Source organism: Zootoca vivipara, chromosome 16 (genome assembly GCF_963506605.1).
Source record: "Zootoca vivipara chromosome 16, rZooViv1.1, whole genome shotgun sequence".
Taxonomy (NCBI): domain Eukaryota; kingdom Metazoa; phylum Chordata; class Lepidosauria; order Squamata; family Lacertidae; genus Zootoca; species Zootoca vivipara.
The window spans coordinates 36,609,234-36,633,137 of NC_083291.1; the positions used below are offsets into that span (position 1 = coordinate 36,609,234).

Below are 23,904 nucleotides of genomic sequence, written 5' to 3' on the forward strand. Positions count from 1 at the left end.
GAGTCAGCAGCACCACTGCTATGCGCAGTTCCTCTGGCAGGAGGGGCAGTTCTGCTATTCCTCTGCAGGAAAGTCGCCCGCCAAACTTCACTGTGAATTGGAAAGTCCCAAGGGAAAGTATTTCGACAGCTTGCACACATCTGATAACAAGCATCTGTGCAAGCTTTTTGAAACCAGAAAAGGCAGGGGCAGCAGGAGGAAGATCTGAGCAGGGTGTAGGTTCAGATCTCAGCGGACAGAGAAAGAGAATCAAGGGGACAATTTCCCTCTAGATTCTCTCTTGGAACAGGTGTGCTATTAGGAGGCAGGGGAAGTTGAAAGGGGTCTATGCGAACTCTCCGTTTGCATCTCCAGCAAAGGATTTAAAACAGCAGCCAATTTCCAAAAGCGAAATGCTAAAATCTGCTCAGAAGCTGATCTCTGGGCCTGGGAGAACAGGGTTCAAATTCTCACTCAGCTGTGAAGTTAACTGGGTGACTGTGGTGCCCAGTTATGAACTCTCAGACCAACCTATCTTACAGGGTTGTTATGAGGATAAAACGAGAAGGGATAGAGCTCTTGGTTTGGAGCTCTCGGAAAAGAGGAGTGTCCTAGGCAGGTTTAGAGACATTGTGGGGAGTGCATGCCTTAGAAAATTCAAGGGAGGAGCCTAGAATATTACTGTATCCCAGTTCTTGGGAGGCAAATAGGATCTCGTCAGGGCTTGTTCTCTATAGTGAGAAGAGAAAGGGATTCAGGCAGAAAGTAAACTGGCCTCCCTAGATTCCTTCTCTCAGTCAGGCCTCTTGTTCCAGAACAAATAAGCCTCGGGAACAAACTGAGATTCCATGCTGTGTGAAATTCTATCGTAGAGATTCGCAACTGGGACGAATTCAGCTCTGTCTGAAGTACGAACTGGCTCCACAGTTGTGAATTCAGAGGTTTGCAGAGGGAGCTGTTGCTGTAACCTTGGCTTTCTCAGAGACCACTCAGGGGCAGCTAGGGGGCTGGCCCACCATTTCTGCCTCCTGAAGAAAATTCCCCCTGCCAAAAAAAGCTGCCAGTCATTTTCTATTCCATGTAGCTGGGCAAACACATTTAAGCAAAACTGGCCTCCTTCACCAACAAAAACGGCTCCATTTAAGCAAGGGTTCTAGTTTGCTCCAAAGCAGTGGAACTTTCCACTGCAGATGTGCACGGCAGGGTATAATGTGGACATTTAATCCCTTTTGCACTGATGGAGAGAGAAGTGGAAGCCCTAAAGGGGGAAAGTGTGTGTGATCCCGTTAATAGAGTCAATTCCACTCACCTTGCTGGGTCTAGAACCCAAGAGTCCTGGTTCCCAGGGATTCCCCAGAGTTGTGGTTTGACAGCAGAGCTGAGCACACCAGTAAATGGAAGCAATAGGCAGCCTTGTCTCATGCATGTCATGAGGTCTAACCCAGCTGGGAAAAGAAACATCACACCCATGCCATTAGAACTAATTCCCTGCCTACTGACAGTCATGTCGTTCCACTTAGAACTGCTGCCCAGACCCCTGGCATTAAGACAGTAAATATTATTTATCATCAGTGCCGGCTCCAGGATTGTGGTAGTCTTGAGCCTGGATGACATATAAGTATGCACCAAGATCTCTTTCTCTCCCTGCCTCTGAGCTTCTGTGCCAAGTGAGGAGGGCAGTGATCATGGTGCAGTGGGTCTCTTGCCAGTCTTGGCAAACACCCAGCCCTCCAGTTGTCAGGGACCCCCATCATCCCCCAGTAATGCAAGTGTGTCATAGAAGGAAAAGAGAAAGACGAGAAACATTTCTGAGGAACTCATAGATGATAAATAATGGAGGAAAACTTGACCTGTTGCATTTCTGCATGTTGTCCTCTCCAGGGATCTGAATGGGGCGCTTAGAATCATAGAATCATAGAGTTGGAAGAGACCACAAGGGCCATCCAGTCCAACCCCCTGTCAAGCAGGAAACACCATCAAAGCATTCTTGACATATGGCTGTCAAGCCTCTGCTTAAAGACCTCCAAAGAAGGAGACTCCACCACACTCCTTGGTAGCAAATTCCACTGCTGAACAGCTCTTACTACCAGGAAGTTCTTCCTAATGTTTAGGTGGAATCTTCTTTCTTGAAGTTTGAATCCATTGCTCCGTGTCTGCTTCTCTGGAGCAGCAGAAAACAATCTTTCTCCCTCCTCCATATGACATCCTTTCATATATTTGAACATGGCTATCATATCACCCCTTAACCTTCTCTTCTCCAGGCTAAACATACCCAGCTCCCTAAGCCGTTCCTCATAAGGCATCGTTTCCAGGCCTTTGACCATTTTGGTTGCCCTCTTCTGGACACGTTCCAGCTTGTCAGTATCCTTCTTGAACTGTGGTGCCCAGAACTGGACACAGTACTCCAGGTGAGGTCTGACCAGAGCAGAATACAGTGGTACTATTACTTTCCTAGATCTAGATGCTATACTCCTATTGATGCAGCCCAGAATTGCATTGGCTTTTTTAGCTGCTGCATCACACTGCTGACTCATGTCAAGTCTGTGGTCTACCAAGACTCCTAGGTCCTTTTCACATGTACTGCTCTCAAGCCAGGTGTCACCCATCCTGTATTTGTGCCTTTCATTTTTTTTGCCCAAGTGTACATTTATATTTGAACAGCCATGTTCAAATATATGAAAGGATGTCATATGGAGGAGGGAGAAAGATTGTTTTCTGCTGCTCCAGAGAAGCGGACACGGAGCAATGGATTCAAACTTACATTTCTCCTTGTTAAAATTCATCTTGTTTGCTTTGGCCCAGTTGTCTAATCTGTTAAGGCCTTCACTGTTTTGCCTGCATAGCTATAAACAAAGCAAATGTTGCAAATTGCCAATGCTTTCCAACTCAAAGGAATCCCAATAACTGCCCCCCATGGCGGCTTCTCAACACTTGGGCAAAAGGGGAGCATGTAGCAATACCAGATCTTTAGCAGCCTGAGGTGGACACAGGATCCTACCCCAGACTCGTGGGCTGAAATGGTAACCTATGATATCCACAAGAGCAGGGGTCGGCAAACTTTTTCAGCAGGGGGCCGGTCCACTGTCTCTCAGACCTTGTGGGGGGCCGGACTATATTTTGGAAAAAAATATGAACAAATTCCTATGCCCCACAAATAACCCAGAGATGCATTTTAAATTAAAGCACACATTCTACTCATGTAAAAACACCAGGCAGGCCCCACAAATAACCCAGAGATGCATTTTAAATAAAAGGACACATTCTACTCATGTAAAAACATGCTGATTCCCGGACTGTCCACGGGCCGGATTGAGAAGGCGATTAGGCCGCATCTGGCCCCCGGGCCTTAGTTTGGGGGACCCCTGCACAAGAGCCTTGCCTTCCTGGGTACAATTTTGTGACATTCTAGAGACCCATTTATTCTGGCGTGGGATTTTACGCAGGTTCCAGCATTTGGGGGAATCCCCTCACTTCACGCAGGTCGCTCAGAAATAGAAGAGGCCCAGGCTGCCTCCAAAGTTATGTGGTGGGTGCCTCATGCAAACTTAAATTGTGGCACTCTCAAGCTGGAGCTTTCTGGTGGCAGGGAGAGGGAGGAGGGGACAAACCCAATTATAAAATGAACCTACTTCAACTATCCATTTTGCATGGGACTCTCTCGTGGCAGGAGGGGGCTCATGGGGTGTGGGTAGACGAAGGGGGAGAATAGGTTTAAAATAATGTTTATAGATAATGATTCGACATGGTATTTCTCTTGTTTTTTTGTTCTGTTTTTCTTTTTTCTTTTTCTTTTCTTTTTTGGTGGAGGGGTGGGGTTCTTTTTTCTTTTTATATAAGATATGTATGTATATGTATAGTTGGGGGGGGGGTACCCTCCTCCATCCTTCCTAGCCATCCTGGAGCTTCCTGGTGGCAGGAGGGAGCTCCGGGGGGGACGGACAAACCCAATTATAAAATGGACCATCTTCAACTGTCCACTTTGCATGGGACTCTCTCGTGGCAGGAGGGGGCTTGTGGGAGGTGGGTAGAAGAAGGGGGAGAATATGTTATGTATGTCTTGTTTTATTGTGCAAAATTAATGCAAATTATTATAAAAAAATAAATACATTGTGGCACTCTCAGTTCAATTGCCCTTACAGCCATCGAGGCCTTGGCAAGTGCCCCCCCCCCCCATTTACTAGCCCTATCCACAGTGGCAACACAGGCCTGGCCCTACAATTAGGCCAAAATAAGGCAGTCACCTCAGGTGGCCGAAGAGAGGGACGTTTTCCCTAAGGCCTCCCCTCAGCTGCTTCCCAGCCTGCCATACCTTTCCTAAACTAGCCTGATCTCGGGTCCAATGGAGGGAAAGGTCCCATTGCCTGTGCTGACGTAATATTTTAACTGCCAGAATTGGAGACGGGGCTGTTTTTGGCGGCAAAAAGCCCCATCCAGCTCCGCCTTTTAGGTGTGGGTATGCATAGAGACAGGCAAGTTGACAGGGCGATACCTAAAAATAGAAGGAATGAAGCGTTTGGGGGGGGGGCATCCTGATAGCTGATATGTATGCAATGTATGTAATACGTAATTAATCCCACATGTACACCATGCATTTAAAGAACACCTCCTCAAAAAAAAAAAAGTAATGCTGGGATCGCTAGTTTGTTAAGGGTACTGAGAAGTGTAGCTCTGAGGTTGAACCTACAATTCCCAGGATCCTTGCAGGGTGGATGTGCTTGAAACGTATGCTGTATATATGGAATTATTTACATATTGCATACAGCACATGTATATCACCCTTGAATATTCTTTTAAATAAGATGTGCACATGGCCCTGAGGGGCAGATGGGGCTTGTCAACCTGGGAAGGGAGGCCATCTAGGGGAAAGAAAAATCTGATCCTAACTCTTGTGTATTAAAGTAATAGCACGGCCAAGTATGTATTGTAATATAGAGTTTATTGTATTGTATTACAGAGTTTATTTGAATGTACAAGTTCCAACGGGAACGTCTATCGTTTGCTGGTTCAGGGTGCAGGATTTGGATCCTCTGCCGGATTGGTTTCTGCGGGAGGGAATCCGTGCCATTGGTTCCCGCCAAAATGTATCTTTCCCCTGCTAGTCCTCTGTTATTATATAAGCCCCCGTTTTCCCCATTCCTGTGTTCTGGCTCTTACCCAGGGGGCAGCAAACTTTTTCAGCAGGGGGCCGGTCCACTGCCCCTCAGACCTTGTGGGGGGCCGGACTATATTTTGGGGGGGGAAATATATGAACGAATTCCTATGCCACACAAATAACCCAGAGATGCATTTTAAATAAAAGGACACATTCTACTCATGTAAAAACATGCTGATTCACGGACCGTCCGTGGGCCGGGTTTAGAAGGCGATTGGGCTGGATCCGGCCCCCGGGCCTTAGTTTGGGGACCCCTGCTCTTACCTGTTCTTTGAAGAGATGTTGTACCAGATCCTCGCCTCCATCTTATAATCTGCACCGGGCTGAAATCACTGAATACCCACCACACAATACTAACCCTCCGCTGCCTTACAGGATATCTTCAGGAGAAGAAAAAGCTAAGGAGTAAACCTACACAAACCCAGAGTGGAGTCCCTAAGGTGGTTGGATGGTGCCTTGTACGCCTCCTTCCTGCAACTCCTGCAGCCAAGCTGGTGCCAAACATATTGCTCTGCTTTCTTCTGGACCACATCAGCGAGGCTGAGAGAGGGGTCCTGCCGTCTGGGCACCCTAGGACCCCAGGCTTGTGACTTCGGGACTGCTCATGCAGTGGCTTGACTTCACCCCCAGAGGAGCACTCCATTGTCTCTCGAGACAGACGGATGCCAACAATATAGTCCTAATCATTTGCTGCAGCAGCAAATGTCAAATCCTGGACAATTCCTACTCCATTTAGTTGTTTGTGATTAGAGACCTACCACAAGTCCTTACGCAAACCCTGAGAAACTGTCACTGGGATTTGGCTGCACCAACTACTCTGTAAAGTGTTTTGTTGTGCGCAATGCTATGATGAATACAAAAAGATAAGACAACATAAAGAACTTGTCATCCAGTTTGATGAAGGAAATTTCAGTCCCGCAGCTTCTCATAACAACCGATCACTGAACGCTTTGTTTGCTTTCGTATCACCAACCTTAAGCTCTGATGTGGAAGAGGTTCATGCCCTTTACTATTTGCCAACTCTCATGTCGCTTCTTCCTATTATCAACAGCCAGTTACAGAGAGGGAAGTGCCAGGCCAGGGCTGAAATCTTCCTGGGAGGGACACCCTCTTTGGCTGCCAAAGGTCTGCCTGGAGCTTCAGTGCGTAGCCTAGTTACCTGTTTCTCACGAGTAGCAGGAAGGCAATTTTTCACAGACTCTGCTTCACATGGTGTTCTAGGACTGACCCTGTAGTTCATAAAAGGGGTGAACCCCAGTTCACAATACAGCTTGCTCTTTACATTTGAGGTTTTTTTATTTCTATACTGCCTTTCATCTGAGAATCACTGGGCAGTTTTCCAATATAAAAACACAAAAATACATAACACAGTAAGAAACAAAAACAATCACCCCACCCCACGTTTAAAAGCCACAGATTAATTAGCTGAAGGCCTGGTAAAAGAGAACTGTTTCTGCCTTGTGCCTAAAGATGTATAATGAAGGCACCAGCCAAACCTCCCTGGGGAAGGCATTCCACAAATGGGGAGCCACTGCAGAAAAGGCCTGTTCTCATGTTGCCACCCTCCAGACCTCTCATGGAATAGGCACACAAAGAAGGGTCTCAGATGGTGAACTGTTTATGTGGGGAGAGGTGGTCCTTGAGATATTGTGGTCCAGAACGGTTCAGGGCTTTATAAGTCAAAACCAGCACTTTGAATTGGGCCCAGAAACTACTTGGCAGTTGAGCCAGGATCGGTGTAATATGCTCAAACCATCTTACTCCAGTGAGCAACCTGGCTACCAAATTCTGCACATTTCGGAACCCGAACATTTGACACAACTTACACTTGGAGTGCAAGAAGCTCTTGCAACCAAATAGAAGCCACGCCTCAGTTGTTGAACGCTTTGGAAGTTGAACAGTCTTCTGGAATGGATTATATTCGACAACCAAGGTTTGACTGTAGTTACTTCCATGCTGACTGCAAGATGGAGCCAGTTGGGCAGAAGGTAGGCATTATGTAAAATTGCGAGGATAAGACAGGCTGCAAGTCCCAAAGTTGCTGCCATCATGGTGATATTGGCTCCTCTGACAGTGGTCCGAATAAAGTCTGGACACCCAATTTGCAGCTCCAGCATTTGTCCCAATTCCCTAACCTCTCTAGGTCAGACTACAACGTGTTATATGTGGGATTGCCTCTGAAGACAGTTCAGGAAGTTCAGCTGGTGCAGAATTTGGTAGATGGGCAGGAGCTGGGACCGAGCAATGGGAGCTTAACCCATCGCGGGGATTCGAACCAAGGAGTACTATTGTTTCCCTAAGCAAATTCAGTAATAAACTGTAGGTGTTCAGTTAACTATGATAGATTCTATGAAAGTTTAACAACACTGGCCTTTTGTTCCTTATGGTTGCAATCCAGTCCAGTATCAACCACAGTCAAATTATTTTCCGCAGCCCACAGAATCTAGCAAAGTATTTGCTATCTACAAAATATAGTTTCGCTGCTGGCAGCTCAACTCTCCAGGTACCAAGCTTTTATGGATATAAATCAAATATTGAATCCTTCCTGAATAGGGTTGCCATGTTTGTCACTGCCGAAAGATCTGTAGCTTCAGTGTTGCCTATGGAATTTCTGCTGTCTGAAGCAGGGGGCCGAATGGTGCCCTCTGACACACCATGGCCAATATTTTAAAGTCTGGTTGCACCATTCAGACACCAAGTCCTGCCTTCATCCATCAGACAGATTCTTTCCACTTCCTGTACCACCTCAGGCAGGTCACTTCACCCTGTTGGAAGGAAAAGCTGGCTCTGGTACTTTTAAACAACTGCACAACAGGAAGAAATCCAACAAGTAACCTAAAGTGCAATTATATAAATTACTTGGAAGAAGTTTATTCCATGTAAACAGATTCAGCTTTTCTTGGTACAGATTTTTATTTTTAAAAAAAGAATTTCCCCATTTTGACTTTTAACACAGGTCCACATTTTTTATCTGTGCTGTTTTAGTGTGTATCAACTTACAATATGTTGTCTACCAACTGTTCACTCCCTTGTCTCATCACATCTCTGCCTGTGAGCCTCTAGGGCTGGAAACCTGCTGTTTTCTGTCCAACACCATTATTTCTGTCTGGGCAGACCAGGCAGACCAAAGCAGCTCTGAATGAAATCAGCAAGCAGCACTGCTTTATTTAGATTTTCATTCCTTTATCACATCAGCTTTAAAATAAGGAGAGACAAAAGTGCCTGAGGCCTTGAAGGAAAAGGGCCATTTGAGTCGAATGATTACACTTTAAGAGGGGATCAAAAATGGAAAGAAGTTGCACGCATATATGAGACAAAAATGTTTTAAATAAGATGGACCCGTTCAAGCACATAGCACTATGAATGCCACATCTCATGAGGGGGGGGGATTGTGGGGTGGGGGAAGAGATTGAACTCCAAAGGCTACGGCCCAGCTTCTTGCCACCCAATCTACTTGCTGTTCCTTTTCAGTTCATTTGTAAATTGGGTTGGCTGGAGGTGACTCCCTGACCCCACTGGACCCCATTTGGAGTCAGCAAAGCTATGAAGAAGAATGAGGCAAACTTGTCCCAGAGGCATAAACGTAGGCTGGACTCTGAACGTAGGCTGGACATTGTTAAAGGCTTCAAGATCTACAAAAGAGGGGCTGGATTAACAAGCAGTTCATATGCTTCAATTCTCTCAGCAGGTGAACACAAATTTAAGCTTCCAAATCTTTGAAAATATACAGGATAAACTCAACACATTTTGGTGCCACTGGGAGAAAATAAAAATGGCACTCTACCTCCTAACTGTTGAAAGGGGAACACAATCCACTGAGATGTTTTCTCATGAAAGCCACACAGAAATCCAACTCAATACCTCAACTCTTGTAATCCCAAATCTTTTGCCTACGAACATTATCGGACACCCTTATATCTTGAATTTTCACTCAGATAATTTTGAACAAGGTGTTTCTTCGGCTTTAGCTCTTTGAATAACTTTGTTCAGGGCTGGTGGGAAGCCCTATATAAATTATCCCACAAAAAATAAAAACCAGGCCAAACATGTGCAGTGGGATTCTGGCACAAACGGTCCTGAAAGCCAGACAGCCCTCCTTCAACACCTTTTGTGTTTGTGTACACATCCCAGCCACCAAAAAGCTTGCAAAATAAATAAGCAGCACACAACTAATACAAAAGGCAGAGTAAAAGCACACAGTTATAAATATAACACAGAGCAACAAGTTTGGATAAGGTCCTGTTCCAATGGAATCTGACCATCAGCACCAAGTTAAGCAAGAAGTCTCCAGAGGTGGAATAACGGAAAATGGAGTTTACGTCACAGCGTGTGAAACTTCTGCTTGGCTTGCCAGGAAGTGGCAAGGTACAACGAAAGCAGAAATTAGGGATTAGAGATGGAGTTTAGTAATGTACCGCACCCCTGTGATAAGAAAGACTGCCCCCTAGTGGATTTGAGATACAGCCATACATGCTGCCTCCACATTATCATCACTACCCTTTATTAAATGAACATCCACCAGGAAGTTCTCCTGTGCAGACTTCATGGATGCTAACAGGAGCGGCACACAAAAAAAGAGATCCTGGTTATTTTAGTTAGGAAAGCTTCCCAGTGGGTCAGGTCTTTCTTCCATGGGGCAGCTGCCTCATGGCAAGATTCCTTTGCTTGAGGCACACAGAGGGAACAGGAGGGGGGGGTGCGTGGTGGTGGCAGAAGTAGGGGAGGAGGGAAGAGAAGAGCAAGGAGGAACAGGGGCTCAGACAAGTGTAGCAAGGGGTCATCTCCCAATTCCCAAAGCAAATAATGTCCAGGCACACCTTAAAGCTACAAGTAATACTAATTAAGCAACGCCTCTTTCCCCACCAATCCCCTTGTTAATAAACCAATCACGTTTCCAATGTCAGTTAAAGTCATTATATTATTCAGATAGTTGATTCAGTTCTTCATGGTGCAGTATTTGGGGGGGGGGTGAGGCAGGCAGGCAGAGGAAGACAATCATCCTAAAACCGCCAGACTTTGAGGACTACAATCCTGAAAGGTTTTCTGAGCCTGGCCAAAGGGTTGGGAGCTGGTGTGCATCCTGTCCTCAATGTAAAGGGGAACTATGTATCTTGATTATAATGTAGGGGCATCCTGGAAGTTAAATAACCAAGGAGACTTGGTTCAGACACAGTGACTCCAACAGCATCCTGTAGGAAGCAACCCACCATATTGTTTGTGTGTGTGTGTGTGTGTGTGTGTGTGTGTGTGTGTGTGTCTATGATCCACCTTTGGCAAGCCAAGCTAGAGACTCTGCATTCATCCAAAATCAACTTTTTAAAAAATAAATAAGGACAATATGTCATGGATGTAGCTCCAAAAGTGGTTATTCTACCTTTCCTTGACTTCTGTTCTCAAAAGGACTTATGCCTTCTGATTAATTGTTCTTCACCTCTACTGCCGCCTGCCATCAGTATTAATATGGAAGGAATTGGTGAAAGGGTGCAGACCTCCTCCAATGTAGCTTCATTGTTTTAAACTAAGCTACAGCTCCTTCTAGTGGACATTTCATTAAAAGAATGAGCTCGCGCCTTTAAAAAAATATAGACAGGACTTGCAGTTCTGCATCCCACCCCCCACATGAAGTACAGATGCCTCTGTGGCACCGAGTTATCTGAAGTCCCTTTTAATTAGCCATGCTTGATTTTCTCTTATTGACTCTGATGGTTCTCAGGTTGTTAAAATTCACCTAGCTCCAACCAATCAAGAAAGGAAGCTGCTTAAGACCTCGCTGCTGGTGGCAAGCCTCATTTGTGGCCCCTGCTGATTTCTGCTCTTGACCTGCAGAGATTTAAAAGCCCATGTCCGTACAAAGGCTGCTCTGGCTAGACAAGATGTCATGGCCTGATAAGCTTCACCTCATTCCCACCTTCCAGTATATCCTTTTTCTAAGCTTCTCCCCCAAAATTTCTAGTCTGGAGCAGGAATTTAATGTAGTGTTATGGCAATCATTCAGTTTGTTGGACAGAATGACCGCTCTCTTCTTACCCCCCCCCCGGCATGCTGTTCTGGGGATTCTCCTGACCCCTCAGAGCAAATTTCAGGATGTGTGGATGAGGTAATGGGAAGCTCTGTTGTGCTGGCAGATGTCCTTACACACGTTTCCACAGTAGAACTGGTTAGTTGAAACCCACCCTGGGGTTTTTAGCTACAGCTAGCTGTGAATTAAGGCAGGCAAATGAACACATGGAGGAATTGGGGGGGGCAGAACAGGGCACACTGTGGCACCCCCCAAAATTAAGAGGGGGGAGGGGGAGTCTCAAAATAATTTGCCACTGAATCTAGGAATTGCACATCTAAAATGGAAACTGAACCCTAACACTGGAGTTAAAACAAATGAATATTTCCAATGGCCTTTAGGGACCATTTTGCTCATTTGAAGCAGAGTGAGACCCCAACAATGCACCTTTTGGCTGGAAAAGAAGTGGTGCTACTGACTGAACAGTATTCAGCACAGTCTACTTTTGTCCCATCTATGGCATCTCCCACCCAGTCTGTTCCAAGGCAGAAAGGTAGCAGCACAGCCTATTCAGGTATCAACTCTCAATAATCAAACCGTTTTAATACAGGGTCACAAGTGATTTGGTTTCCAGTTTAACCTAGAAACAGCAAGAATGGAGATTCAATAATCAAAACACCTTTTCTCTATCAAGAGGCAAACACTATTACCATTTGCTACTATTTGACTTCAGATTAATGCATTAAGACTAGAAGCAGCTTGAGTTCTCTCTGTCTAATGATACAGAATCTGTTGCTACATGTTCCAGCGCAATCCTGCCCTGCAAGCTAAAGATGCATAGAGAAACCATTGTTAAGAATTTGGCAACCTGTGTTTAAATAAGAAAGCCAGTTAAAGAGACTGGAAACAAAACCCACCTGACCAGGCAATGACTGTTTTTACAGCAAGCAAATCTTGGATGATACATCAGCTGAGGAGATCGCTAGTTAAGAGAAAGTGTGCGAGCCAGACACAAGGTATTACTTACCCTAGAGCAAGATCTATAAGGGCACTGTGGCATCAAGACTTCATTCAACTCTCCCAATCCACTCTTTTACTAGACTGTTGACTCCCCGTGAGTAGTTAATTCACAAAAGACCACTGAGATGGTCCAATTTAAAAAAGGACAACCTGTTCAGATTAAAAATCGGCCAGTAAGGGCAATGGGGTGTTACAAGTCCACTTTTAAACACACCAAGCATATTTTTTCAAGGCTGCGAGTTCAGTTCTTAAAAAGCGCTTTCAAGCTAAAACAGAAAGGCGATACTAGAGGAATGAACAAAATAATAGAGAAAATAAAGTGCTTTTAAAAAACCCAAATGGGCAAAAACATTTGACTAACTCAGCATAAAAGGCAAGTTTTTGCAGAGAGGCGTATGTGCAGGGTTTTTTGCCAAGCAGAACCCGCCGCAGTATAAAGGAAATTAAGGTCACATCAAGATTTTAAAATGCCTTTGGCAAACCTGCCCAGAACAGGAGAGACCAGGTTACAGAAGGGTCAGAAATCAATCTTGATTGCTTAGTGACCAACATTCTAAGGAGGACATTAGTAAGTGGGTAGATAAGAGGGGGAAATGCATGTCAAGTATTGACTAGGAGGAGGGAAAGGGGCTAACAGAGTGTAAAACCTGGCTGCTCTAGGGTAGATCTTCCCAGGAAGATAATTAGCACTTGGAAGGGTAGGAGGCACAGGAGATAGATGGAACATCTCTGCCAAGGTATTTGCACAAAGAGATAGATAAAAACAGAGTACATTTGACACAGAAGGTGTATTGAGTGGGACAATCCAACTTAGCTGCTCCAGGCCACCTCCCATGAAGATTACTGTAGAGCTGAGCCCAAGATGGATTACTCATTGTTCACCCTTCCACATCGGTGCTTGCACCATAATGGCAGCAGGGAACCAGTCCCCACATGTCAGGAGAAGAAAAGAGGGGTGGGGTGGGGGTCACAACGCGGCAGGAGATTCAGCTGCTGCCTCATCACCCTCTTCAGAGTCCCAGACTTCAGACTGCAGGTAGTTGGCAAAGAGGGCCTTGGCGCGATGGAGGATCTTGTTCAGGTTGTGACGGCGGACCAAGCGGTCAAAATGCATGGCCAGCTCATTGTAGTCCATGTTGTTCTTGATGATATGGTCTCGGTGCTCCAGGAGGATGGCGAGGCACAGGAAGAGCACAAAGGGGTTGCCTCTGCCAAACTCCTGTGGGGGTGGCAGGCTGACTGCGGCAACAGGAGAAGGAGCAGCAGTTCCACGGAAGGGAGAGGAAGGGGTGTGAACCACCGAGTCCCCCTTCTCCTCATCCGACTGGCTTTCCTCATTGCCGTTGGTTGAGGAGGAGGCCGAGTCTCGAGAGGGTGGAGTCAGGGCCCGAAGGGATGGAGCAGAAAAAGACTTGGCCACGTTAGTTGTCTGGATCAATGGATCCTGCTCATTGCTACAGTCCTCGTCCTCTTCTACTGAGCGCTGAAATCTGGGCGATGGGTCATCCTCTGAGCTGTCCTCATTATGAGTGCTGTAATACTTGAACTCCCCAAAGCTAGACTGTTTCACTAGTGTCTTTTCATCAGAAACTGCCCCTTGGCAGGGTTGGTCCCCAGCTGCCTCAAAACTGCAAGCTGGACGCAACATGTGTCTCCTTCGAACAGGCTGGCTGCTGTCTCCAGGCCTGGCCGGCGGGCCCACCAACTCCACTTCCTTCTCAGGAGGGTCAGGAGGAAAGGAGCTCCAGGTGACCTCCAGCATGCGCAAGGCATCCTCAAAGGCAAACTCACGCTTGAGTTCCAGCAGCAGCCAGCGATAGCAGAAGAAGAGGTCATCAGCGCCCCGGGAGAGGAGGTAGGAATAGAACTCTGGGTCTGAATGGCGGAGGAGAAGCTTGAGGTGGGAGAACTTCACTGACATGACTTCACCATCCACCTGGAAATTGCCCTCCAGGCGTTTCATGATGCCACAGAAGCAAATGAAGGCATGAGCTTCGTTGTCCATGACAGCCAGAATGGGGGAGGCGATGTCACTCATGCCCTGGCAATAGGAAATTTGTGGGTGGGTGACGGCATAGGTGGTCAAGAGGTCGTGCAGGGCTGTCAAATGGGGGTTGTCATCTGAGCCTGCGTAGTAGGGATGGGTGCGATCTGTTCGCAGAACGTCCTTCAGCACGTTGCTGCGAATGAAGTCCAGGTCCTCGGGGCTGGTGCGAGCTTCCCATTCCCCCTTCAGCTGCTCGTACTCCCGAGTCTTCCGCTTCATGTAATCCATGCGCTCCTGACCCGTCAACCCATCAGGGTAGACATTTAGCAAGTATCGCCAAACCACCTGTGGGAAACAGGGATGACTTAACACCGGGACAGCTTTTCCCATCAATGGCAACAAGCTGAAGGATCAGTTACATGAAGACACCCACCCTCAGAGCAGCGGACATGCATGCATGCCAAGGTCAAGACAAATGGCCTCAGAGTGGGAGCAAAGGGAAAGAAGCCTTGCCCTGGCCCCCTTAAGCACATGCCTGTCTCTCGAGGCAGAAAACTGACCTCCAGAATCCCCATCCCCACCTTGCGTAGAGAGGGCTCAACTCCACCGTGGAAAATTCGGAGACGCAGCTCTGCAGGTCTTGTCAGCTGCCCTTCATGGTTCAGGTACGTGTGGAACTCGGAGTCGCTCAGCGGGGGCTTGAAAGGTTTGACATCCTCGCCATAGGACCAGCTGAGTGCTTGTTGGACCTTAGACAGTGTCCTGCCCACCTGCCAGTTGACAAAAGTAATGCTGAGGTCAGAAAGTAACCTGTACACAACCATGCTCAAAAGAAAGAACTTGTAAGTTCTACAGCATGAGTTCAGTAACTTAAAACACAAAGTTACAGGTAGGTAGCCGTGTTGGTCTAACGCAGTCAAAACAAAATAAAAAAATCCTTCCAGTAACACCTTAGAGACCAACTAAGTTTGTCATAGGTATGAGCTTTCATGTGCATGCACACTTCTTCAGATACTGAACACAAAGGTAAGAGAACGGGCAACCCGCCTCAGACATTGTATATATGTATGTAGTTATATCTTGGCTTTAGGGTCACCCCTGTAGTTTAGGAGAGGGAGTTAATCTTCCGAGCCAAAAAAGCTGCCATGGAGACAAACTGGATCTTTTGTGGTTCATGAATAGAGCTATGCTGGAAGGTAATAGAAGTTAGAACTGGTTTCTCTGCCTCTTTCCATCCAAGGAGTTAAGAAGTACCTCCTGGATATTTGTTTGTGGAACATCACATCATGAAAGTCTAAGTCAAAAGAATCATCCTCTTATAGCTTACCTGGGAGATGATGGACTGAGTGAAGGGCAGGGCTGCTGCTGCCAGAGACCGCTTCTCCACCAGCAGCAGGTCAGTACTGATCACATCCTTGGGGCTGATGATGTCCCAGTCTTCTAGCAGGGGGCCTAAGAGAATATATTGGCAATGACATGAGCCAACTCCTCAAGCCCAGTACCTGCCATTCCCTCACCACCACCCAGCATAATTTCACAGGATCAAATCTCACTGCATGTTGTGAAGTGCTACAGAAAGGACACAAACAAAATAATCATGCTGTGGATACCTCACTTTAAAAAGAAAAAAAAAAGAGCATAAAGCAAAGTAGAGTTCCATGATCTGTATACATGATGAAAACAAAGTATTAACATTTACACATTCTTGCTTATTTTACATAATTCTGCTTCTGCCGTGAAGGGTCAATTCTGCTTCTGCTGGATAATAAGCCAGCATAATCACATGCTTGAAAACAACATATGTATCAAAAAGACCTAGAAATTTGCTTTGAAGAGAAGGATGAGTTACAGGGGACTGGATTCTACAGTCAGTATCAAATTCTGCACTCGTGTGTTGCAAACAGAGAATCCATAAAGTCTGAAAAAAGGTTTGCATGCCACCCATAAATGGGAGTGATCAAACTGCACTCTATAAAAAGGCAACAGGGAGTTCTAAAGTAAACTGAGCAATATGCAATAGCCAGAGTTGGAAAGGTATTTGGGGGGGGGGGCATAGTCAATCCCCCCTCTTCAGCCCTAAGATTTTTTTCCCCTCAGAGTCTCCAGTAAATTGATGCTTCATTTTGTACCTAAATCAACATCAAGTGATTCAAATCATTACTTTCTTTACAGCAGCAATCAGGTAACATTTCTACAAGAGAAAACAACACTGGCAGAGAAGATAAAAGAACTGAATTCCTTGGACATGTCCATAGCATACGGAACCAAGTGAGGACTTGAGATGGGACCAAGGGGTGCAAGGACTGGAACCAAGACTCCCAGCTATCTTGTTCAGTGTGTGTGTGTGTGTGTGTGTGTGTGTGTGTGTGTTACTTACTATCCTCTGAGGGCTTGATGTCTATCTTGAGCTGCAAGTAAGGCTTGGAGGCTCCAGCGAAGGCCATGCCCAGATCCCAATCTGACATCAATGACAAATATGATTCTTGGCCTTGCTTATCTCGGCCCATATAGCTGATGGCAAAATTCTTCTTCCTAAGGTGAGTAAAGACAGACATTTTCATATTCTTTCCCTGCATTTAAAACAGGACACCTCTTTTGTTTAATGGAACCTACATGGCTGTTCTCCTGATGTTGTTTAGAAAACAACAATATGCAGTCACAGTTGCTGAATATGTTTAATTCACTGCAGGTAGACATGGTACATGCATGCAGTGGAGCAAATATATGTGCCTTCATCATTCACAACTGTACAAGAAGCATGCATGCTGCGTCCCACACCAAAACAAGATCTATTACATGTAAAGTGGCTCTCAGGACAAAGTTTCCTACTGTGTGTGTGGCAGACAGGCTGTCCAGCTTTTATATACATGTGATGAAATCAGGTCTGGCTTACCCAGGACATAACAGCTAAATCCCATCCAGACTTAGCACCTTGTTGTGCTAACATCTGGGGGTTTTCTGCAAGGGAAACTATCTCACTCTCTGCATGAGGTAACTGTTTAGTTCTCACAAGCAAAGAAGAAAGTAGTAAAATGATTTGTTGGATATTACCATGTGCTTCTTTAATTATTATTGTACTGTAACTCTAAGTCACTACTGAAAACGGAAGCTGTTAATAATAATGAAGGTAAAGATTGTTCATGTTTATTTGAAATGACAGAGGACTGGTGATCCAGAGTTTAACCACTCTCCGTCTCCTTACTTATGAGGACATCCCTTGGTATGAGAGGCTCCCCTTTGAACATGAAATCAGCTTTCAGAAGATTTCAGAACTGGGAAAGGAATGCAAGGCTTCCTGTTCTCATGTCACTTTTACTCATGTCCCTCCAAACCTCATTCCCCTCCTAGATATGAAAACAGAAGCTCCGTCTCTCAGCTCCACCTTCACTGACCCCGTTTTCATTTAGTGGGAAAGTAGCATGGGAGCTAAAAGTCGGGACTACCCAGTTCCATATTTTCTATCCTCTTCCCAGACTCACCCATTTAGGTCAAATGCCCTGATGAGGATGTGCTGCAATACATCCAGTGAGGTGATCTGTGGGTCCACAGCAAAGGTACGGAACTCAGGTTGCAAGAAGCCTTCACATTTCTGAAAGGATTACAAAAAGTAAGCAGGACCAAAGAACCAACCCTATAACTTGGAGACAGCAGAGAACCCAGTAATTGAGAGGTTGGGGAAAACAAGTTCAGAATGCCATCCAACTATAATCTCTCAATTTCCCTATTGACAAAAAATTAAAAGCTTGTCTCCGTATCTCCACACCACCAGCAACACACTCGTGCTTTTCTACCACAATGATACTAAGTTCTAAGGGATCGTTCTACCCTCAGTGAAAACAGCCCTTTGAATGCTATCTATATATACCAAACACATAAGCTTGATACTTTACAGACCAAAGAACAGATCCTTCCCCTAGGATAACCCTGACAAGAGAGGAACAACGAATGGTTCTATTGTTAGTGTATTAATACACAAAGGGGATAGTTCACTGACCATGAACTGATGCAATTCCATTTACATCAACGGAGTTACACCAAGCTAAGTGCTTGACAATCTCTCTCACAAAAGTAGGCCTTCTGAAGTAGATTGGTCAGTGCAACTTGCTTCTTATCAACCTAGACTTTATCAAGGGGCAAATTCAGCTCTTTTACATCAGATTTACCACTGGAAAGATTACTAGTGGGAAAGGTAGATCTCATACACAGATGTGTTTCTCAATATTTTGTAACCAGGGATACTGGGGGCCAAACACGTGACCTGAAACTTACAAAACATTTGAGCTATCACTCAGCTATTGTAGCTACAAGGTTGGCAATAATCTTTCAACATCACACAAAAGCAAAAGGGTCCAAAATGGTTTTTGGCTACTTCCAGATACCGTACAATGTCATCTCTTCACGCTAAACAGAAACGATGGAGTGAGCAGATCTTAACTCAGTCCGGAGTATGGTCCAGATTATATCATTTACAGAAGGTTTATAGCCACAGAGACATAGGGCTACCCCCAGTCTGTTGGGTGGGGTACAAATAATAAATTTATTATTATTATTATTAGCAAAACAGTGGCTTCCGATTAAAAAACTAACTGCACAACCCTAAGTATATTGTTTTGATAATCCCACTGAATCAATCAACATACTTCCAAGGTGAGTAAACAAGCTTTACCAGGAAACAAGCCAGTGAACTCAGTTGAACCTATTCCCAAGCATGCTTACATCAGTCTGCCAAAATAACACTTTTGACTAGTATAAAACCAAATACAGTGTAACCTCGGTTCTCAAACGAAATCCGTTCCAGAAACTTGTTCAGCTTCTGAAATGTTCATAAACCGAGGTGCAGCTTCCTATTGGTTGCAAGAGTTTCTTGCACTCAGCGGAAGCTGTGTCACACATTCGGGTTCTGAAAAACGTTCAAAAATGGAAACATTTATTTCCAGGGTTTTGGAGTTTGAGAATCGAAATGTATGATGACAGAGGCATTCAGGAACTGAGGTTCCACTGCACTAATTACAGTCCTGACAGAAAAATTTGAGGGGAGAAATATTTGCCCAAAATGTAATCCAAATATCTATTACTGTACTGTACTGTCAAAGCAACAGGTGCTAGAAACCTGACAAGAGAAGCAGGTGCAGCTACTGCAAAATGGACAGAGTACAGTGGACACTCAGGTTGTGAATATGATCCATGCAGGAGGCACGTTTGCAACCCACAGCGCTGCGTCTGCGCACGCGTGGGTCGCGATTTGGTGGTCCTGCGCATGCGCAGGTGCTGAAACCCGGAAGTAAACCGTTCCGGAACTTCCGGGTTTGGCGCGGTGCACAACCCAAAAACGTGCAACCTGAGGTATGACTGTATAAAATATGTGTGTTTTATAGATCAGCATGTTATAGATTAGTATAACCATTAGGGACAGAATCAAAGAATCATAGTCGGGAGGGACCCAAGAGTTCTCAAGTTGTCCTTATTTTGGAAAGTGTGTAACTGAAGGCTTTCTTGTTGTAAAGAATAAATCATCTCCAAACCTGTAAGAGGTTGTGTATAGTGAATCAACAATTGTGAACTCATTCTCTTTCTTCTTCTATGAAATGAAATAGTTCCTTTACATTGTTTTATACTCAGATTGTCTGAAGCCACTATTAAATTCAGTAAAGAGTAATAAAGTAATAAAGGGAGGCGGGTGGCGCTGTGGGTTAAACCACAGAGCCTAGGGCTTGCCGATCAGGAGGTCGGCGGTTCGAATCCCCGCAACTGGGTGAGCTCCCGTTGCTCGGTCCCAGCTCCTGCCAACCTAGCAGTTCGAAAGCACATCAAAGTGCAAGTAGATAAATAGGTACCACTCCAAGCGGGAAGGTAAACGGCGTTTCCGTGTGCTGCTCTGATTCGCCAGAAGCAGCTTAGTCATGCTGGCCACATGACCTGGAAGCTGTATGCCGGCTCCCTCGGCCAATAACGCAAGGTGAGAGCCGAAACCCCATAGTCGGTCATGACTGGACCTAATGGTCAGGGGTACCTTTACCTTTAATAAAGCACTAAAAAGTGTGAATTCCCATTCCACACTGAGATCGAGTTAATCTCTCTCTCCACATCTAAGTTCCTAAACTAGTAACTCTGTAAAAGCGCCAACACACTACTTGTTCTTTGTATCCACATCCTTGCACCAAGGAGGCCACTCACAATTTGACAGCAATGAGAGGTACATCAAGCTGAAAGAAAGCAGCTCTAACCCTTTGAGAACTAGAAGCATGGCTAGTATAAAAAAGTATCTGGTGTGATGTCTGCATTGAAGCAATGACTTGTGGAAGACAGTAAGTTCAAAGGCTGAGCAGGAATTCGCCCCTGCTCAGCTCTAGCCCAGGAGTGGGAAACGGGTGGCCCTTTAGCAATGCCATGGTCCAGCATGGCCAATGGCCATGGGTGATGGGGGTCGTAGTTCAGCAGCATACCTGAAAGACCACTATCTTCCCTACAGACCCTCCCAGGCGTTAAGATCGGCAGAGGGGAGTCTCTGGGTAGTTCCACTGCCCTCAGAGGTTCAGCAGGTAGGTGGCCCAGGAGTGTTTTCTCTTCCCTCCCCAGAGGTGCACCTGGCACCTTCATTTTGCAGTTTTCGTGAAATGCCGAAGGCACACACATATATTTAGGAACCACACTATGCTCTGTCTTACCCTCTGCTTTTGCCATTCCATCTTTAAATCTCCGCAACCCACCCTAGGACCAAGTGGCTGAAAGGGCAAGCGAGAAACCTAATTGTAAACCTAAACCCAGCAGTCAGAGGGCCGTAGTTTCCCACGCTGCTCTAACCGCTACATGGCACTGCCTGCCGTATGCCTCCTGAAACAAAGGGCGGCTCCTTTCAGGTCTCCGCCCCACAACCCGCTTCAATACGAAACGCGGTCGCGCCACACACCGCTCCCTCCGCCGGCCCCTGTGACATAAGTCGCAGCCCTTCCCCCTCCCCAGAGTCCCCTCAGGCCGCTCACCTTGACCCGCACGCGGACCACTTCGTGCTCTTCCTCCTCTGGCGCCCCGGCCCCGCCCCCTCCAGGCGCCCCCGCCGCCGCCATCCCGGCGGCCCCTCCACCTTCTTGTGTGTGTGGCGCGTCTTGTGTGTGAGGGCGGGGGGAGGAGGCGCCTCGCGCCGGGGCCGTTGTAGCCCCCTCCCCCTCCACGTCACACGCCCTGGGGGAGGAGGAGGGGGGACAGGGCCCCGCGCAGTCAGCCGCCTCGCTTTGCCGGGACTCCCGCGCGAGGCAGGCGGGAGGCAGGCGGACGGAGAGGTGCCGCTTCCATCACGTGACCTCCCCCCTCGCCGGCTACTTCCGCCCCCTCGCCGTTTCCCGCGCTGACGTCACCTCCCCGGCCTTAAAGGCGCAAGAGCGCAAAGCTGCGCTTCGCTCAAGTGTTTTATTTAAGCGCGTAACTGCGAGGAAGGAGGCGGCTGAACTTCTTCCCCTCTGCGGGTTTTTGCGCGCGTATCCCGCTCTTTCTGTGCTTTAACCGCCCGAGGAACTGAAATGCGCCAGGGGGGCGAGGGAAGGGTCAAGAGGAAGCGGCTCTCGCGGACGGAACGAAAGGGGGGGGGGAAATGAGAGGACCAACCAATCAGGAAAGGGGCCGTGACAAGCAACATCCGGGTCAAACAGAAACTAGTGAACAGCACTATCCTTGTGTGAATGGCAACAACATCCGGGTCACCCCGGAGTCCACGTGCGATTGGATGCGGGACCAGCTGCATCCGGGTCGAACAGGAACGCGTGTCCGAGCCATAGATACAAAGAAATAGGTGAGAGCTGCCTACGTAGGGCCCTTCCCTCTGGCTTCTGTGTGCGGAAGCATCTTGCTTCCACGGGGCTGGCCAAGCCGGGGGGGCGTGCCGTTTTTGTTCATTGAAGCCAATGGGAATGGGGGCTGTGCCAGTGACGTCACAATAGCGCCCTTTGGATAACGGACGGGCCTTTATTGCACCAGGATTGGTCTGTGATCATAGAAGAGATCCTGAGGGTCATTTAGTCCAACCCCCTGCAAGGAATCGCAGCTAAAGCATCCATGACAGGTGGCCATCCGATCTCTGCTTAAAAACCTCCAAGGAAGGAGAGTCTGCAACCTTCGGAGGATGTCACAACGCAATTTTTGATGTATTTATTTATGAAAATATGTATATACTACTGTATCATAAAGATACATCACAACGATTTACAACAACGTAAAAATAAACAATTAATGAATAAAAAATAGGATATATTAATAGCAAGCCAGTAGGGTTGTGTGGATTGTAATCTTAACTGCCACAGAGGCCTGGCAGAACAGAAAGGTTTTTTGCAGGCGTTTAAAAGGTGGCACAGAGAAATGTTTTTACCCCACCTTTGGTGGGGAACACAACGCAGCTTACAAATAAGAGCATTAATAGAGTTTTATTTCTCTATTCTAATCTAGTTACAGATAGGTAGCCGTGTTGGTCTGGTGTAGTCGAAACAAAATTAAAAAATTCCTTCCGGTAGCACCTATATGTGGGGATCTGGTGACTTCTGTATCAGTGTATCTGAAGAAGTGCGCATGCACACAAAAGCTCATACCAATGAGAAACTTAGTTGATCTCTAAGGTGCTACTGGAAGGAATTTTTTTATTTTGTTTCTGTTATAATCTGTTATGCAAGATAACATCATGACAGGCAGAGATTGTGATTGCATCTGCTTTCCACTGGGAGGCTTTCAGCAGCTGGGACTCAGAGATGGCTCTTATCATGAGTTAGTAGAGTAGCTGCAGGTCACATTCCAACACTCCTGAGCCCTACAAAGGGGGTAGGCAGAAAAAGGATAAATGCTCTTGGCAAGCATAGCCACTATGTCACTTGAAAACAAGTGAGACTTCACTCTGTATCAGGCATCCCCAAACTGCAGCCCTCCAGATGTTTTGGCCTACAACTCCCATGATCCCTAGCTAACAGGACCAGTGGTCAGGGATGATGGGAATTGTAGTCCAAAACATCTGGAGGGCCGAAGTTTGGGGATGCCTGCTCTATATCTTTAATACCCCTACCAGGGTTCACCAAGGTTCACCTACTGCACAAGTGTGCACGTGCTATTTACATCAGTCTTTCCCCACTTCATGCCTTCCACAACGCCAATCTTCTCTCACCACTGGCCAATGGCGCTGGCTTTTAAAGCAGGGTGTGTTAGCATACTGACTACAGCAGGTTTGCTTTTGGAAAACTCAAAGAACTGCTTTATTTCACAATAGATCTGGATGTACTTATTGTGGAAACGCTCCAACTCAAACCATTTTCATTAGCATTAACACTCTGGATAGAGAGTTAATAGGGGATGGAAGAACAGCACGTGCATACATGCACATACTAACTACTTATCAAAGGCATCCCAAAAGAGAAACAGAAAGAGTGTTTCACCAGAGACTCTTACAAAATATAGATGGAGCATAGGTGATAAAATGCAGCTCTAAGATACGCAGGTAACTGTCTCTCCGCCAAAACTATTTCACAAAGTTACTGTGAGGATAATATCAATTAAACCTGCACTCATAACTCTTCCTCGGCCTTTAAAGTAAGTGGAGAAAAGTTACAAGTTAACCCTCAGACTGATCAAAGCAAGAATTTAAGTAACACAACTAGAAAAAGAGCTTCATTACATTTTTCAGTTGGTTTAACCACCTAACCACTTAAGGCAGTGATCGCGAACCTTTTAAAGATAGAGTGCCCAAACTGCAACCCAAAACACATTTATCGTAAAGTGCCAACATGGCAATTTAACCTG

The 23,904-nt window shown here is 46.2% G+C and overlaps 2 protein-coding genes across 3 annotated transcripts in view; both read right to left on the reverse strand.

The window, feature by feature from the left end:
* Positions 1-1,311, reverse strand: part of SLC38A5 (solute carrier family 38 member 5) — a 78,532-nt gene extending 77,221 nt beyond the window's left edge. The window contains exon 1 of the mRNA XM_035140341.2: positions 1,289-1,311. The gene's annotated coding sequence lies outside the window, so the exon portion shown is untranslated. The remainder of the gene's footprint in view (positions 1-1,288) is intronic.
* Positions 1,312-5,266: 3,955 nt separating this feature from the next.
* Positions 5,267-21,465, reverse strand: TBC1D25 (TBC1 domain family member 25). 2 transcript variants are annotated; one of them, XM_035140337.2, is made up of 6 exons: positions 21,117-21,465; positions 17,616-17,725; positions 16,514-16,668; positions 15,464-15,588; positions 14,697-14,906; positions 5,267-14,481 (listed from the first exon to the last, which is right to left on the reverse strand). In XM_035140337.2, exons 1-6 carry the CDS (start codon positions 21,198-21,200, stop codon positions 13,117-13,119), a joined length of 2,049 nt encoding a protein of 682 aa, XP_034996228.2. In that variant the 5' UTR covers positions 21,201-21,465; the 3' UTR covers positions 5,267-13,116. The 2 variants fall into 2 exon arrangements, with proteins under 2 accessions (XP_034996228.2, XP_034996229.2); XM_035140338.2 differs by having other exon boundaries at positions 14,718-14,906; positions 21,117-21,464.
* Between the last annotated feature and the right edge of the window lie 2,439 nt (positions 21,466-23,904).